This window comes from Lepidochelys kempii, chromosome 1, assembly GCF_965140285.1.
Source record: "Lepidochelys kempii isolate rLepKem1 chromosome 1, rLepKem1.hap1, whole genome shotgun sequence".
NCBI lineage: Eukaryota > Metazoa > Chordata > Testudines > Cheloniidae > Lepidochelys > Lepidochelys kempii.
The window spans coordinates 228,416,983-228,436,119 of NC_136380.1; the positions used below are offsets into that span (position 1 = coordinate 228,416,983).

At 40.7% G+C, this 19,137-nt stretch overlaps 1 protein-coding gene across 7 annotated transcripts in view; it reads right to left on the bottom strand.

Annotated features, from left to right (window-relative positions):
• Nucleotides 1-19,137, bottom strand: part of PRR5 (proline rich 5) — a 130,520-nt gene that overhangs the window by 40,418 nt on the left and 70,965 nt on the right. For all 7 annotated transcript variants that reach the window (XM_073316435.2, XM_073316425.2, XM_073316414.2 and 4 more), the window contains 5 exons: nt 15,389-15,469; nt 8,650-8,698; nt 7,599-7,656; nt 4,265-4,356; nt 1,362-1,502 (listed from right to left, as the gene is read on the bottom strand). In XM_073316435.2, coding sequence (XP_073172536.1) covers nt 1,362-1,502; nt 4,265-4,356; nt 7,599-7,656; nt 8,650-8,698; nt 15,389-15,469 — 421 coding nt within the window. The remainder of the gene's footprint in view (nt 1-1,361; nt 1,503-4,264; nt 4,357-7,598; nt 7,657-8,649; nt 8,699-15,388; nt 15,470-19,137) is intronic.

A 19,137-nucleotide genomic window follows, 5' to 3' on the forward strand; every position in this document is an offset into this window, starting at 1 on the left:
ATCTTTTTATCGTGAAACTGCAACTTACAAATGTAGATTTTTTTTGTTACGTAACTGCACTCAAAAACAAAATCATGCAAACTTTAGAGCCTGCAACTCCAGTCAGTCCTACTTCTCGTTCAGCCAAGTGTTCTTAAAATGAACATGTGCTGAGTCATCATTCGAGATCGCTATAACATGAAATATATGGCAGAATGCGGGTAAAATAGGGCCAGCGACATACAAATCTCTCCCAGTCACAAATTTAATTAACACATTATTTTTTTAACAAGGGTCATCAGCATGGAAGCGTGTCCTCTGGAATGGTGGCTGAAGCATGAAGGTGCCTACGAATGTTTAACATATCTGGCATGTAAATATCTTGCAATGCCAGCTCCAACAGTGCCATGTGAACACCTGTTCTCACTTTCAGGTGACATTATGAACAAGAAGTGGGCAGTATTATCTCCTGCAAATGTAAACAAACTTGTTTGTCTGAGCAATTGGCTGAACAAGAAATAGGTCTTAGTGGACTTGTAGACTCTAAAGTTTTACATTGTTTTATTTTTGAATGCAGTTTTTTTTTGTACAATTCTACATTTGTGAGTTTAACTTTCATGATAAAGAGATTGCACTACAGTACTTAGGTGAACTGAAAAACACTATTTCTTTTGTTTTTTACAGTGCTTTTAAATAAAGTGAGCACTATACACTTTGTATTCTGTGTTATAATTTAAATCAATATATTTGAAAATGTAGAAAAACATCCAAAAATATTTAAATGGTATTCTATTATTGTTTAATCACCCGATTAATCGCACAATTAATTTTTTTAAAATCGCTTGACAGCCCTAATTTGTATCTATGTAATTTTCTCCTTAGCCCTAGTTTCTTGACCAAGGACTTGATAAATATTTAAAGAAAACACCAACACCTAGAATCTTACATCTGTGACTAGCAAGCAATTTTGACAGAATTTGTTGACATGATCAAATCTGTACTAAGCATTATGATGAAACCACCAATCTCCAGAAATACTAGTGCATCAGCCCATAGCACCCCTTGAAAGTTGTGTTACTGCCACAGATATGAACCTGATACCAAAACTTTATGCATTTAGGCTCAATTTTCAAAAGTGGCTTCTACTTTTGGGTCCCTTAATTTTTGCTTTGCACAGTTTGAATTTCCACAAACTCCACTTTCAGCAATGTTGAGAACTACAGTTCCATGACTTCACCTGGACTAGTGGATGCTCAGTGCCTCTAAAATCCAGGGTCGAGATGTCTCAAACTGGGCACCCAAAAAATCAGCGGCCACTTTTGAAAATGTTGTCAACACAGCAAAGAAAGAGAGATTTTTAAAATATAACCCAAACTCCTTACCTGGAGTATTAGCAGCATCTGAATAATTGAAGGTGGAACCCTGGCTCTGGAACGTGACAGGGCATCTTCTAATTTAATATTGAGGGTTATAATGTTCCGAAAGTGCAGGAGAGCCAGCTGACGAACCGAGGGCTCCTTCCCCTATGAACAGAATCACCACAATAAGGATGATGAGCCATTTAAAAACAACGGTCAGAATCCCAAGTATAAGTGCTTTTCTTAAATCTTTACGAGTAGTAGCAATGGTAAATTCAATGCAAATTCAAAGGAAATATTTGGGATAGTCAAAAAACAAAACAAACCAATCTGTAGATCCACAATCTTTGTGTGGACTCACATGATACTTCCGTATGACTTGTCTATCATTGCCATGGACTGAATTATTTAGTCTGTAATCCACAAATCCGTCCGAGACCTGGCGTGGCAGGGTGATACTGGCCCTTTGAGAGGGAGCAAGGCCGGTGTGCTAGAGCCTTATCAGCACACTCCAGTTTGGTCAATTAATTGTGTTTACAAGAGGGCACTTCTTGATATTAGGGGAGGAGAGACCTGGTGAGTCAGGGCCTGGGTCAGTCAGGGGAAGGATAGGAGGGGAGAGCTGCCAGAGCCAGGAGACTTTATGTGGTGCCTGGGAGAAGGCTGAAGGCAGGACAGCAGCAAGACGGGTTTGCTGACTGGTGTCCCCAAGCCAGAGCACCGGGGCTGGAGAGAGCTGAAGGTCAAAGAGCACCAGAGGCAGTTGCCTGCTGGCTCTAAGCCAGACAGCCAGAGCCAAGGACCAAAGACGACTGAAGGCAGGGGAGCTGCAGAGGAGCTTACCTGTTGACTTCTCCAAAGCCAGAGCTGGACCCAGAGAGCTGGACCCAGAGGAACAGTGAAGGGGCAGAGGGAATGAGGGATGCTCCCAGGAGAGAGGCTGCGGGGGTTCCCTCAGGGAAGAGCTGGGTTGCACTTCAGCTGGAAGGGCTGGGGCGGCTGGCTGTCCAGCGCCAGAGGGACAGACGAGGACTGTCAGAGAGTCCAGGCACGGCCAAAGGACAGTGGGGGAACCTGAGGCAAATGTTGCTGCAGCATGACATCCAGCCAGGAAGAAGTGTGTTAGTGGTAACTTTGCCACATCTGGATACACATGTAATCGGGGCTCTTTCCTGAATTTACACCCTGTAAGAATATTTTGGAATCCTAAATACAGTAGTATAAAGTTTTAAGAGTATTTTAACAAGGGCAACGTTTGAATTCCTGTTTATTTCCTCTGACTTGTGTGCAGGGTGGGAATTCACACTTTGTCTAGGTTTGGGACTTCCCAGCCCTGCCCAGTGGTGGCTCCACCCTTCTTTAAAATTCAGGGAATACTCAGCACAGTGGCAGAGCTAATGGAGAGGGGACGACCAGCCCGTGGATGGCCTTTAGGTTTGTGTGGGGCACCTTTTCAAGTCAATAGGTATAATTGCAGGTGGGTACCACTAAAGGCCCTTCGGCCCCCTAGTTCCTCCACTGCTCAAAACCTGCCTGTGCTACTGTCTCAGCATACAAGGCAGAAGCAGAGCTGATACTTCACATCGTGATTCCATGCAACTACTTCTTCTCTAGGGAAGACCTCAGCTTCTGCCCAAAGAACATGTTTCTAGCAGCAATAGCAGCCTCTGGCTTTGTCTGTACTAGGGATTAGCCCCCATTTCCTTGTCTATACTAGGGCACTAGGGTTTGCACTAGTGTAGTTACTTCAGTTGGTGACATACGGGCTTATCCCTAGGACATACAGGTCCTCAGATACACATTCAGATTCCTCTGAAAATCCCAGTCACAACTTCCACAGAAAGAGAATGGGACTTGTGTTTCTAACTTACCTAGGAGCAGATTTTCCAAGAAAGTTAGGCACCTAAAGATGTAAGTAGGTGCCTAGTGGGATTATCAAAAGCACCTAAGTGAGTTCAGTGCCTAATTTCCATTGATTTGAGAGGGACATAGGTAACTGATTTATCTAGCAGCTTTTGAAAATCCCACTAGGTGCCAAAATACTTTTGAAATTCCACCCAATATTCTGATTAGTTGGTGATTGTACTGGTTTAAATGGCTACACATGGCACAAGTCAGTGGACAATGTGGCCCTGTATGCTTTACATGCTTCAAGGAATTTTTCAGATGTTTCCTTTACTTGCAGAAACAACATATTTATAGTTTCAACTTTTCCACAGAACTAGGATTTTGTGCCTGCAAGTGCAAATGATCATACTGATAGCATTTAGACACCCAATGAACTGATTTATCAATTAATTGTAGATGCAAAGTTAACCCTGCAAAACAGGAGGATGTTTCTGAAAACCAGGCCCTTTTTCCCCACAAGGAACTCAAATGCCTTAAGTGTGTATAAAATGATTTCAGGTAGAATTCTCTGCTGGTGTGAATTAGTGCAACTCCACTCACTTCAATGAATCTGAGCCAATTTACACCAGCAAAGAAGTACAGCAATAACAAAACTGGAAGTGTCTGAAAATGACTTACAGAGTACAAAATTTTCCATTGACATTTTTAACACTATACTAAGTGCAGGCACTTCAGATTATACATGCAGGAGGCCTAGCTGGAGATGTACATGCTGAAGTCAACACAGCTGTGCTTGCTTCACTGATTGCCCATCTTCATTTTACTATTCATATCCTTTTGCTGTAGTGTGAGCTGACATAAGGACTAAACATCCTCATTGCATGCAGTTCCTCTTTTCAAAGTTCCCCCTTCATGTTTTTCACATGAGTACTTCACCATTCATGCAAATGACTTGACTTTACAGAACACCTGCACTAACAGATTGGCCCCTCTGGGATAGTTTGACAGTTGTGCCAATTTGTTGATCAATCCATCAAACGGCTTTTTCTGGATTCTAAAGTAACAAAGTAACAGTTCACCTGCACAGGATAGAAAATAGCCTGAAGCATGGGCAGGACGTCACTGAAAAAGAAATCCCAGGTTTCAGCTAAGGTATCCAGCAGCTTCTGTCCTGTAAAAACATAAGTGCTTCACTAACTTGTTTTATGTTGTGAACAGTTAGTCAGTGGCATTGACTGAGCAACACAGGAAATGATGTGTAATATACTAGTTCCTGCAGAACAAAAGGGGCTCACTGACAGTTATTTTAGAAGTATCTCTCCCGCCTGTACATAGGATCAGTCAGTATGTGTGTCTTTTGGATCACACAATTAAACGCTCTGACTGAATAGAGGGACTTCCTGCACAAAGCTTAGTCAGAGAGCTCCTGTACAGAATATAACAAAGCCAGACTGCCCCCGCCTCCTGCAGTAAAACTCCCTGGAGGGAGGATAGGGGATTAAATCACTGAAGATCCCCACATGGAGATTCCACAACATTGTTCCACCCCTACCCCAGCAAGGAATAAGCCGCGGGGACGGTCTGAAAATTCCAGGATCTGTAGGAAGCAGTGCAATGCTGTCCGTGTGGTTGTGTTGTGTCCAGCTGGAGCTCGCCCTTGCAGCCCAAACCCCTCATCCCCAGCCCCACCCCAGAGCCTACACCCCCCTCCCACAACCCAATCCCCTGCCCCAGCCTGGTGAAAATGAGCGCGTGAGCGAAGGTGGGGAAAGGCGAATGAGAGAGGGAGTGGGGATAGAGTGAGAGGGGGCAGGGCCTAGGAGAAGAGGCAGGGCAGGGGCAGGGCAAGGGTGTTCGGTTTTCTGCTATTAGAAAGTTGGCAACCCTATTCCTGCTGGAAATGTGTCTTTACCTTAGCTCATCTCTTATATTTTGTGGGCAGTCTGCTCAGCACCGTCTACTTTGTAAAGCAATGAATTTCAATGCAGCAACAACAGTGACTCAGAACAGCTGCTCCTCTATCTGAACAGTAAACTGCATTTTTCCAGACAGGCCTTTTACTGTGGGATGTGGAAGCATGCTTAGAATCAATTGGTGATTAGCATATTTCACACAAAAGAATTTGACTTTCATGTCCTCTGAGAACGTTTGTTTTACTGTCAAGCAAAGGCCGTTGGATTTCCTACAGTATTTGCAGGGATAAAGGAAACTCAGCTCATGTAAACATAGGCCTGATGTGGTCATTCTTGTATGAAACAGACACATAATATTTTCCATGATCCCACAATATTTTTACACCACACACATTTTAATGACCTGTTTAAGTAAACTATATATGGCATTAAATCAAATTAGCAATCTAGCCTAAGAGTTTGTTGACATTTTACACATGCAGCTAGCTTCTCCTGTAACTGAAATGAAACTCAGAAACCTTGCATTTTAATGTTTGTTTCTCAGTTTTGCATCTTAAATATTAATGATATTTTATATAAATCTAATATCAACTTTTTAAAAATGTACCTATACAGTGTGATTTAAAAAATTGACTGGTTTCTCCTTTTGATTTACCAGTTTGAGATTGAAAAATCTGATTTATAATTTGCAAGCAAGCTGTGAAAACCTTGAAACCCTTACAGTCCAGTTGTCTGTGATTTTGTAGGGGTTATGTTAAATAATTAAAGCACTCTATGTTCAGCTCTAGAGGAGTTTGAGGAATGTAATGTCAAATATGTTTTCTGTTTGCTGTGGTCAGGGGAATTGTCTTTTCATTAACAGATTTGGGTTCAATAACAGTCTTGATCCAATCAAATAAGCAGACAGCAATGAAAGGTCACATTTAAAATTCAGAGATAGCTGTAAGTAATGCCAATGGCTTTCACCAGGAAACTGATCAAATGGTGTATTTAGACTAAGAGGCATTTTGACATTGTGGGGCAGTTGAAAGAAAACTGCATTTCTTTAAAACTGTCTTGGATTCCAAAAGGTTTTCAGATGTTTTATTTTATAATCTATATTCAGAAATTACTTCACCCGCTAATGAAATATAGCTGCCTCTGGGTGACACAGCCAATTTAAAAATCACCTCTAACTGCTGCACAACAGTGTAGGCCATGGAATGAAGAATATTGTATTCAGGTAAAATAGCAGCTGGAGGCTAGGTAAGCAGAATGTATTTGACCATACTATAATTCTGCCAGTGAATTTGTCCTAGCAATTTTAAGAGGTTTTTTTTCTTTCTGCATTCATGTAGACTCATTAAAAGACTGATCTGACAACATCTCTACTGCCACATTTACATATCTCTAGTGAATGCAAGTGAGAGAAACTAGAGTGTTTGTGTGGAGAGATAGGGCCATATTCTACTCCTAGTTACACTGATGTAAATCTGGAGTAATTCCAGTGGAAAACTGTCTTCAGTGGAGATACTCGAGATTTATACTGGTGTACAGGTGAGCAGAATCTGGCCAATACTCTGAAGTTTTGTTCCTTCTCTATGCATTTAATTTACTTAATACTTGGATTGATTCTTTCAAATATGAAAGAAATCTCAATAATAGCTGCCTCAGTTAGGTGACATTTATAACCACTTTAACTGAAGACAGAGACAAATGGAGCCACGACAACACAAAGGGCCAGCTTCTGACTTCATTAATGCCAATGTAAACCCAGAGTAACTCTACTAAAGACAGCAGAATTACTCAGGATATACACAGGTGTAAGTGAGATCAGAGTGTGTTCCCATGACTTTTCAGCTAATTGAGATTGCACGGTTTACATTGTCATTTAATAAAATATTGTATTCAGTTTTCCACAGTCATTTAATCTTAAACAGGTTATAACTGGATGAAAATGTAAACATCCGAACACGAAGTTTGGTTAGCTGATGTGCTAGACAAACATTTCTCCTTGGTGGAAGCCAATAGGAACATGAAACTGTAAGTGACACTGGAACAACCTGCTGTTATGGGACCTGATCCAAAGCCCATTGAAGTCAGTGAAAGGAATCTCATTGATTTCAGTATGCTTTAGATCAGTGGTTCTTAACCTTTACTGCAGCCTGCACCCCTTTGGTTCTAAAAATATGTTCTCACACCCCATATCAAAAATTGTTGAAGTAGGTCAGTTCTTTAAACCTAGGTCTGTTTTTTGTTTGTATATTACAGTAATCGTTAAAAAAATGTATAATGTTAAAAAATACAGAGGTTTGATGAAACAAAGTAGTTGTACTTACGTGCCTGTGCTTAATTTGTGTTTTCAATGATTTACCTTCTAAAAAAAAAAATAATCAGGCATGTCTCGCACCTCCAGAAAGGGCATCTTGCACCCCCAGGGGATGCGTGCACCCCAGGTTAAGAACCACTGTTTTAGATCAAGCCCACTGAACAGCTGCAGCATTGCTGAAGTCTGAGTTACCTTCATAAAACCGGATCTTGTCCCTCAGTATTACCATGCCTTTTGTAAGCAGCTGATTCTGTAAATAAAACACACACACCTTTTATTTCTACAACTCCGTATTTCTTGGAAGCCATTGCGGATTTTTTGTTTTGTTTTGTTTTGTTCCCACAAGAAAGCTGGTTTAAGGGTTGCTGTTGATTAATGGAGTTTTACTTCTATGTCCATCTTCTTGTTTAAATCTACTAGGACATTTGTAAAATGATGATGATGATCATATTCTTAGCCCTTCCAGCGAATAGCAACTTCCATCTGGGGATATCAAAGCTTTTTACAAACATTAGCATAAGCCATACAACATTTAATCAGCAAGGGAGGTAAATTGTATTTTAAAAGTAAGATCATGTATAATTATTAATAAATGGCTTCCTGATTAATTATACCACAAGAAACTTGAGGAATCCCACAGAATTTTTACCTACATTAAATATTTGGACCCTATTGAAAAGGATCCGTTTAATAAAAATCTGTATTAGGCTGAGATTTATTATATTAGATGTGGGCTTTCACTATAAAATGAAATATTACAACCAAATCTCATCAGTCAATAAATGCTCATAACAGGACCTGATCCAAAGCCACTGAAGTCAATAGGAGTCTTTCCACAGCCTTTAGAGAGCTTCGAATCAGGATAATAGATCACGTCAGAATATTGGATAAAATAGTATTTATAGGAATCCCACTGTAACAGTTAGGGGCAAATCTTATCCATTTTGTAGCCATGATCTGAATCCTTCCTTTATAAGTGACCCCAATAAAGTTCCTTAATAGTGTCCTTAAAATACATGTGGTACAAAGACCTCTGGTCAAGTATTTCAGTATCTGACCTGGTATGAAATTTCAACCAATGTGACATGAAAATTGATGGAAGGGGAACAGATCCTATTTTTACCCTTAACTTTAAGATAACAGAAAGATAAAGGATTGGCCTACTACTTGTTCAGACAAACAATTTTACTCAGCAGCACTGACAAATGTAAGAAGCTAAATGAAAAACGAAAACCCCACAAACCTGCAGGTATTCAGTAAAAAAGGATCCCAGCTCAGTTTTCAGTAGTTGCCTGTATTAGAGAATAAAAAAAGAATTTATACAATCAACAAATTGTACCCAATGTACATTGTGTATAAGAGAGGAAGACTGCTGATCTTACAAAGTGTTTTAAGTTGTATATCTTTCCTTCCAAAAATGTTTAATTAGAAGCATATTAAACAGGGATAACACTCTATAATAAACCCTTAAACCAACATCTCTAAATGCTCAGAAATATTTATTGTAGGAGATTTAGACATATTAATGAATATAGTTATGGTACAAATACACGTATGTCTGGAGTCATTTTCTTAACTGAAAGAAGAGAGGCTGAATTCTGCCTTCAGCTGCATCGGTGAAAATTTAGTATCATACCACTGAAGTCACTGGAGTTACTCTGTATTTACGCCTATGTACCTGAGACCAGAATTTCACTTCACTTCCACTTCAGAAATGGAAGAATATGAAAAAGCTTAGCATTCTATGCTGGTATGTGGCTCTGAGCAATCTGGCCAATTTAGAAATGATGTAATTCCAAAGGAATGAGAGTTTGGCTTGCCTTAATGAGGTGCGCTCTGAGTTTTTTGAGCTCTGGACTGCAAGTTTGGGCCCTAAGAGACTTAAATAACAAAGTTGTGCAAAGTGTTCATAAAGAAACCTGAAACCCCAGTGAAACTCTCTGGGTTTTGTGACAAGCTTGAAACTGAGCCAAGTGTCACAAACATCCAGAGTGAATCTGGGTCATTTAAATTAAAAATCCAAGTTTCACACGGTGTCAGTGCAAAATCAGGTTAAAATGCAGCATATCACTTTGAGTTCGGGGACTCCTCCAAATGAGAGCCTCTAAGCCAAACTGTGGGAGTGCCAACCTACACAAAATAAAATTCCCATAAACCACCATCAAATGAAACAACTGAATTCCACCAGCTCTAATGCCAGAACCAATGTAAGGTGAAATTCGCCCTTGTGTAGAGAACCAGCACAAGGCCTATGCAGCAAAGTCCCATGATGCATGTTGGGTGCTGAACAATTCTGAGAATCTAGTCACACCTTTGGTTGCTGAACACTTGAAAATCTGGCCCCATGTGATCACTGAAGGAGCTCAGTACGACTTTATGTGAAATTAGGTTAAAGACCCACCTCAATTAAATATTTTGGTCCTTACTGTGGTTGTACAAAACAAGTTTCATTGTATGTGAATGAAGACACTGTTGTGTATGGTCACCTTTCCCTTTCATTTATTCTCTTCTTCTGGCCTTGAAAAATAATTAAATATATATATATATATTTTTTTAAAAAAAACATGCCCTATTTCTGAAGCCCAGACCACTCCCCTCTATATGCTCCTCTTCTGCCCTATCTCCCCCCCCCCCATCCCGATTCTGCCTCCTGGTGAGTAGCTTACTTTCCAAGCAGGCCCATTGACTTCAATAGGACATGTCATGGAATAAGGCACTACTCAGTATAAATAAGGTTGGCTGAATCTAGTCTATAATGAAAGGACAGTAAATTTCCACAGAGATTTTATTTCTCATATGAAAGAAACACCACCACTCCAGACCTCACTCTGCAATATAACCTTGGTATCACAGCTCAGAAAAAGAATATTGGAGACGTTATATGGCAATCTCTTGCTTTATTTCAACCTTCCCTTCAAGTTACTGGCTCTTCAAACTCCAGTCCCAGCTTCCTTGTTGATTCTATTAGGTGGTTTGTAAATAGCTAATTCATAGGCGGCTTCATACCTTGATTAGATGTGATGGCTAATTACTGGAGTTCCAAAAGTTGATTATAAAATGGCATTCTCTTGATTAGAAAACTAACCCTAGGCTCTGATGAACTAAAATTTTGGTACTTAATAGTTCAAACGAGAAAGAAATAAAGCTAAAAAGTACACAGCCTGCATTTACATGAGCAGCATTATGGATGCGTTACTATCTCTGCTTACAGGGTAAAGGCAGAACTGAGAGCACAGAGTGCTTTCTCCCCTTTGAATCTCTAATAATACGGGTACTTTGTTGCTGACTTCAATTAATTATCCATGAAACGCTGAGGTCCTTGGGCAGTGTTAGAACACCAGTGTTTGATGTTCTCAGTACCTGTGCTTACTAATAAGTGATCCAAAGCAGAACCGAACCCAACAAAGTTGTTTGCAAAAATGTATTTCTTTTCTTTTTTTTTAACAAAATATATTGTACTAATCCATCAGGCCATGGGCAATGGTCAGTACTGAACAGCTATGTCTGACTACACATACTTCTGTGATGGAGTCCAGGTAAAAATGCTGATTAAATTCAAATGAGATTGCTGACCAGATATGAGACCTGATTTTTAAACAGCTGTGATTTTACCAAGAGCCATTTTGCACTCCTGTGAGGCTTGTATCTTTTTGGCTCTAAATCTGCTCTGTCTGTTTAAAGACTTTACAAATTAAGATGCTAATATAAACTCACATAAAATACACTTTTATATCTTCCTGCTGCTTCTTCTTTGGTTGACTCTGAAATTAACTCCTAAATGCTACTCAGAATGAAAAAAATCTAGTTCTTTATTATAGCTGACCTTTACTTTATTAGTTATTAAATTATGAAAGATGCGAAGAAAGATTCTTTTATCAGGTACAAAATCTTTCAACAACTGAGGAAATGCTGCTGAAATTTGCCTTGCTTGTATCCAATTAGCATCCTGAAGCTCAGAGGAGAGGCAGATATACATCATCTTTAATACTGGCTATCCTGCTTCCTCACGGTTTCCTCTTCCTTAATTTTTGAGGAGTGTAAATAATGACATCCAACTAAAGGAATAAGAAAAGAGAACTCCCGCAGGTCTCCACTATATGGTTATTAATATCACACAGTTACAGATACAAAAAAAGAGTTAAGCAGAGAGATTCTATATATAGGTTTTCATGAATGATTTTTTATTTTTTTTAACTTGGCTGAAAATTAAGGTGAGTATACTAGCTCAGTGGTTTGAGCATTGGCCTGCTAAACCCAGGGTTGTGAGTTCAATCCTTGGGGGAAGGCGGGCATTTAGAGATCTGGGGCAAAAATTGGGGATTCATCCTGCTTTGAGCAGGGGGTTGGACTAGATGACCTCCTGAGGTTCCTTCCAACCCTGATATTCTATGAATTATGGGACATTACCTTAAGCCTTTTCTCAGCCAAACTCCCATTGAACCAACTGATAAGGACTGAATAAAAGCTGTGTTAAGGAGTTCAGGATGTAAATCAATTATATTTTTGAGCTATTTCTTCCCTCACTTAAACCTGTTTTACAACGATGTAACTCCACTAGAGTCACTCATCATTTACAATAGTGCAAGTGAAGTAAAATCAGTCCCTTTGGCTCTAAACGTAATTTACGTCCTCTTTAAGGCATCTTTACACTTCCATGGTGGTGGAACGGAGCTTTGGTATAAATGAAGCCAGGCCCTCTATGGTTCTTTAATAGCAGTATTCAGGGTTCAGAACACTATTGGGTTTGATTATCATTTTCTTGGAATGTATTTGCACTCATAGCTATAGCTACTTAACTTGGTGAACCATCTGCTTTATCACCATAGCGTGCATTTCATTTGTAACCCCAACAACTTTTATTTTGTGCAGCTGACCCAAAACAAAACCCCAGATCAGAAGGGGGCAAGTTTGGATCTGGGGGAGGGGGAGGGTAGTCAGACCTACCCAGTTCTTCCCATATTGCTGAATAGGATGGGGAGTCCCAGGATGTATGGAAAAGGGGATCACGGTATGGAAAAGATTGAGAACCAAGGTTTACAATGTGGGACCAGGAGACCTGGATTCTAGTTCTGGTTCTGCTAGTAACTTGCTACATGGTCTACCAAGACTGCCAACCCAGAGACCAATCAGTGTCAAATGTAATGGTGATTTTGGCGAGGGAAAACTGCAAATCATGGAGAACAGAAATTTTACATACTGAACTAAAGGGAAAATATTTCCATGTTGGTATGCGAGATCTAATGTTGCAAAAATATATCTTATTCAAATTGTATTAATTACAAGCCCTAATACTGCAGAGAAGACATGTATCTTATTACAGCTGTATGTTGTATTTATTAAAAAATCACCTTGATCCATTGTGATGTTTTCTGCATCTTCCCTGAGAAAGGAGGAGGAAGAAAAGGGTAGGTGGGAAAGAAGGAAGAAAGGCCTATCCAGTGACACTTGCGTCAAACTTTCAAACATGAAGTGGTACCCATACATTTTATGAGCCAGATCCTCATCTGGTGTAAATCAACGTAGCTCCACTGAAGGAAATGGTCCTACACAAATTTAAATAGGCTGAGGATCTGATATTTGTGTGTACACAGAAAACCTTCACATGCATGTACAAAACAGATTATGCCACATGTAAGTACTCATGTGCACAAACACACCCAGGGGTTTGGGAGTCAACAGGAAGATGCACAAATGCTGTAGGTGTAACTTATTTCCCCACATATTAATATTTGTGTTATGATGCTACTCAATTCTTTCCATGATTTAATTACAATAATTGCCAGTAGAACCTGCATTATTTATAGTTGGAAAATAACTTCTCTTATTATCCTGTAACTGTGAAGAAAATACAGCATCTGAAGGGAAATTTTCCAGTCGCGGTCTTTGCCTAAATATTTTTTGTGGGGGGGAAAAATGCAGCGATGTCTGAGTTGTGAGAGGGTGATTACATTTTCCCCACTTCAGAATAATATTAATTTCAATTTTTGGACACAGCTACAGCAAAAATATCTGACGTATGAACTTTGAACCAAGGCATGCAAATAGTCCTCATTGTGCTTAACTAAATTTGAAAAAAGAAGAAGTTCTCATTTTAAATAGTCACAAGGATTCAGAAACTGCGTATTGACAACGTGCAGTAGAAAAATATAGTTAAGTCAGAAAGTGGACAGTTCAGGAGAGACAGCTGCTGCTGCCGTGTGCACAAATGTGTCCTAATCTGCTTAAGAGACTGTCTAGCAGTTGGCGTTTGTACAAATGCTTCCTCTTGATACAGATATTCCTGATCCCTGCACAACCCTCCAAGCCACTTATACTCTCCTCACAACAGTGTTTTTATGAAGGAACATTGGGCATATAAGGAGCTTTGTAAAAAACAATTCCAGGATAGTCACAGAAAAGGAGGATTGCTGTTAGAGGATGGTCAACCTAACTTGGCGTCTAAGAGGAAGCAAACCTCTAAATAAGAGTGAAGAGGCTAGCTGGGTTTTAGCCCAACCATGGCTTTTTAATCTGTTAATTTTTTCTGACAAGTGAACCCTGCAGGAAAGCTCTTGCTATGCAAGACTAAACTGGACTATGCTTGGTGACTCTACAGATCCATGGAGCAGACTCTGCATGTACACTGGATGGATGTGCAGTGAATCATTCCTACTTTTCATCCCCCGCCCTTTCCTGCAATGGCCAGGCACCACCTTGCACTTACTCACACTGATGGACTGTGTGAGGATAATCCTGCTAGCCATCTTGAGGGATGCGTGCAGAGGCTGGTGCTACACTTGCCCCTCTTGCCCCAGCCAGTATACACTACATCCTCTTACGGGGTGGCCCAATGGCCATGCTTGCTCTGTATTACTCCTGGAGCTCCTACTGGTTAAGGTCTCCACAAACCCCCAACACAAATTAGTGCCTTAAAGGCACAATACAGCCTCACAAAGGAAAGGTCTACACATTTCCTGAAACTGATGATAATTTTGGACTGTGTTTTGCCGCAGCCATGGGAACAATTTCCAAATGGTCAGGAGCCCTGAGGATGCTACCATGACTGGAATTTCCAACCTCTAAGCAACAGTATGCAATATTTTACACCACAAGTTTTGACCTGCTGATGTGTTGTTTATGATAGAAGCTTTTGGTCTAGATTTTGCAATGTGCCCTCAATCAGCTCAGGTATGAATCATCAGCAACTGTTCTCCCGCAAGTACATCAAAATGAATGATCAATTGAGCAAAACATATGAAGCAGGTTTATCAATAAACTAATTATTAATAGCCAACCTGCTGTTAAAAGAAAACCATGGACCCAATTCTGGTCCCAGGTATAAGGGAGCACATCAAGAGTAACTCCACTAAGGGTTTCAGAGTAGCAGCCGTGTTAGTCTGTATTCACAAAAAGAAAAGGAGTACTTGTGGCACCTTAGAAACTAACCAATTTATCTGAGCATAAGCTTTCGTGAGCTACAGCTCACTTCATCGGATGCATAAAGTGGAAAATACAGTGAGGAGATCTCCTCACTGTATTTTCCACTTTAGTATTTTCCACTTTATGCATCCAGTGAAGTGAGCTATAGCTCACAAAAGCTTATGCTCAAATAAATTGGTTAGTCTCTAAGGTGCCACAAGTACTCCTTTTCTTTCCACTACGGGTTAACACAGTTGCTCTGGATTTACACTCTGGTTTTCTAAATGTCATCTAGACTGCTACAAACTGGTTGAGACAGGACTGTATTTGTTTCCATGACACAGGCAGGTCACTACATTTAATTTTTCCCTCTGATGTGCAGACAAGAGTCCTGCAGTAAATACAGCTGACCAGGAACCAACACCTAACCAGTAGGGACAGATTAATGATATTCTTTATCAGTTCCAACACAAACAACTGAAGAAAGAAGGCCTCACTGTGGAAGTCGTCAGCAATGATCACTAGCCAACAACAGCAGCTAAAAACTCTGCTGCAACGTCTCTCTCACTGATTGTGTTACTCACCTAACTCCTTCGTTGAGGTTGTAAAGTTCATGGTCTGGGAGCCCTTTACGTTGGAACACTGCTATTACTCCATTATGGATACTGCAAGCAGAAATTAGGAAATGAGTCATTACTCATACGTTGGAAATGTAACCACATCCACGATAAGCTGTACGTCAGTTCCCAGAGACCTCATGGCCTAAAGTGACTAGTGATGTTTGGTATTGAACTTGAGACACTTTAAAGGGGCCTGATTTCCAGAGGCAGATGGCCTTTCTGAAAATCAAGGCCCTGAAGAAGTCTCAATATGAGCACCCAAAAACTAAGGTACCCAAAATCACTGGACACTTTTGAAAATATAAGCCTATATATTTTAATCACAAGAATAGAGGCCCCATCACAGAGGAAATATATTACTATAATTTAGGTGATGGTATCTATGTATTATTGATATATATATATATATATATATATTTAAACTATGGTTATTTGATTCCTTTACCAATAATCAGTAGTTTAAGAGTAAACATAAAGCAAATTTCAGACCATAAATATAATGTTATTTCACTAGAATATATTTACTCAAGTCACAAGAATGCTTAGAGCTTTCAAAGAAAAAAATATGGCCTGTTTGCTCTTTGATGTGTTTTTGGCTAATTTCACTGGACATCTCTCATTCATTTTTCTTAAGAAAAATAACAGTACTATGACAGAAAAGCATCAGTAACACAGACCAATTCATTGCTACTTGCCCCACCCCAAGATTTATGCTCCTGCCCCAGGTAGAGGAAAACCAGTTGAAAAAAAATAGGGGACATTTAATGTTTATGGAAGTTAGCCATCAACAGAGATAGTGATGAACCAGGTACAGGTATAATTCCTGCTCAGCACCCACTCTTAATTCCACTTGTACTTCTCTTGTACGCAAAGGCTGTTTAGAGACTGTCAATGTTGCCTGTGTGTTTCTGCTGTGATCAACATCGACTGCGCACAAAGCAGAAACCTCCAAATTCACTAAGCTCAGCCTAGAAGTGTAAGTGGGCACTTAACATTTATTCACACTGCTTAAGGCTGCCACCTATCATAATTTTCATGTCTGCCCAAATTTGAAGGGCTGATCTGAAAATTTGCAAAACACTGTGGGCCTCATCTGGCAGCCCTTACTCCCACTAGTGATGCTTAGGAATCCCACTGACTTTAAGAGGCCTCCACACATAAGGGTTACTCAGGACAGGTCTACCCTACAGAATTACTTTGGTATAACTACGTCGCTTAGGGGTGTGAAAAACAAATACCTCTGAGCAACATAATTACACCGACCTAACCCCCGGTATAGACAGTGCTCTGTCAACAGGAAGGCTTCTCCCGTCAACACAGCTACCACCTCTCATGGAAATGGATTAACTATGCTGACGGGACAGCTCTCTCCTGACAGTGTTGAGCATCTTCATTAAAGTATTACAGCAGCGCAGCTGTGCCGATGCAGTGTTTTATGAGTAGACCTGCCCTCAGAGGAATAAGGATCAGACTCCAGCACAGTCCTGAAATACATAAAGGGTTCAGATTGAGTCTGATGCGATGAGGCATGCATCACAATTTAAAGAATTTGTTTCTGAGGACAAAGCTGAAAAGTTAACTCAAATAGTATGTCTATCCTTCGAGCTGGAGCTGTAATGTCCAGCTTGGGTAGACATACCTGTGCTAGCTCTGATTGAGCTAGCGCACTAAAAATAGAGCGCAAACATGGCACCACAAGCAGCGGGAGGGGCTAGCCACTTGAGTATGTACCGAGTGTCTCAGACAGGATTGTATGTGGGGCAGCTAGCCCCTCCTGTCGCTCACACCACTGCAGCTACACTTCTATTTCTAGCACACTGCTAGATCAGAGCTAGCACAAATATGCCTTCCTGAGCTGGGCATTATACCTACAGCTCAAAATGTAGATGGACTTTATATCTTTCAGCTGCTACTCCTGTTGTTTTGCCACATGATTCCGCAACAGTTTGACACCATTTTCCCTAATAGACTCATTCTTACTAAGGTGACTGTTTGTGCTGCCCACAGAAGGCTCTCCTTATCAGTTTAACATGGAGAGAAAAGCGGCTCTTCACTCATGAAAATATTTTGGTTAAAATAATAAATGTATGTCGGTCCAGTCTGTGGCATTTACATCTCTGCCCCAAGCAGCTTTATCCCAGGAGGAACACTGGGGAGACTATACTTCAGGCATACAGTCTCTTCTGGGGAATCTCTGCACAACAGGAGTGTCTCTGTGTACCATATGCTCCATCCTATGGAGAAGATTGCTTTCCCCACCCCCATCACCCCAACCCTGCTTTATGCATTGGTTCGGGTGAAGAGGAGTCATGGGAGAGGTGGATTATGAGCCTGACTCATCCCCACCATTCCCTGTCCTCTTTTGGGGAACCTACTCCTGGGGGTGGGGAGAGCAGACGTGAACAGTCCCTGCCCTCCCTAGAGACTGGGACACACAGCAAATGCTATTGTAGATAGCCTTCAGGCAGCTGCGCAAGAGTGGGAGGAAGTTTCCTGCACACAGCCTGGACAGTTATGTCTTCTTCCAACTATTTTTAAATTTTGCCACCCAAACATTGCAGCACTGAGCTACAGCAAGAGAGTCACAAACTGGAAGTGACTTGGCTGGTTAAATTAAACTAAAGGCTGAATAAAAATGAAAGTGACGAGGTTAGTTTAATTCTCTAGAGCAGTGGTTCCCAAACTTGTTCCGCCGCTTGTTCAGGGGAAGCCCCTGGCGGGCCGGGCCGGGCTGGGCCGGTTTGTTTTCCTGCTGTGTCTGCAGGTTTGGCCGATCGTGGCTCCCAGTGGCTGCAGTTCGCTGCTCCAGGCCAATGGGAGCTGCTGGAAGTGGCAAGGGGCGGCAGGTAAACAAAGGGGATTTCCCTGCACAAGCGGCAGCACAAGTTTGGGAACCACTGCTCTAGATGGATACAAATGCACAATATGAACAAATAGGATTAATGGCAAAATGTTAATGAGATTACAACACTTATTTCATTTTTAACAATGAAAGTAACACAAGTAAAGAAATATAAAATTCTAAACTGATGTAAATTGACATAGCTCCAGGGTTTTAAATTCAACTGCAACTCTCTCAGTTTATCTTTAAAAATGAAAAATACACCAAGAGTAATCACTTCCAACACAGACAGAAAAATATGCATTAGCGTTACCCTGGCAGAAAAAAACGTGTCTGAACAGTTCAGTTCCCTCTGCAGGGAGGAAAAAGGAAGGATTTTAGTAGCACACTTCTCCTTCGAGAAGTATTCCGGCCCAGTGGATAGGACATTTAACTGTGAGTCACGAGAGCTGGGTTCTATTTCTGGATCTACCACTGTGTGATGTTGGCTAGCTTCTGGGCCCCAGTTTCCTCATATTTAAAGTGGGGGTAATGATACTTGCCCACCTCCATAAAGTGCTTTAAGATCAGTGGATATAAAATGCAATGTAAGAGCTGAGTATTATTATAAGAGCACATGATTATTGTGGTTATGGAACAGGCTCTTCGAAATTGTCACTGTGTCACTTTTCTTCTTTCTTAACCCTACCAAGCAAAAAAGGAATTACTAACTACAAAGTGAAACTCTGTTTGATTTTGCACCAGGCAAAAAGCCTCACAGCTTGTCTGAAAACACAAGGCTGAATTTTCCTCCCTAATCTGCAGAGTGCATCTCTATTCTACATGCCAAACTCCCACTGACATTTCTGCACACAGAATGTGCAGAATAGCA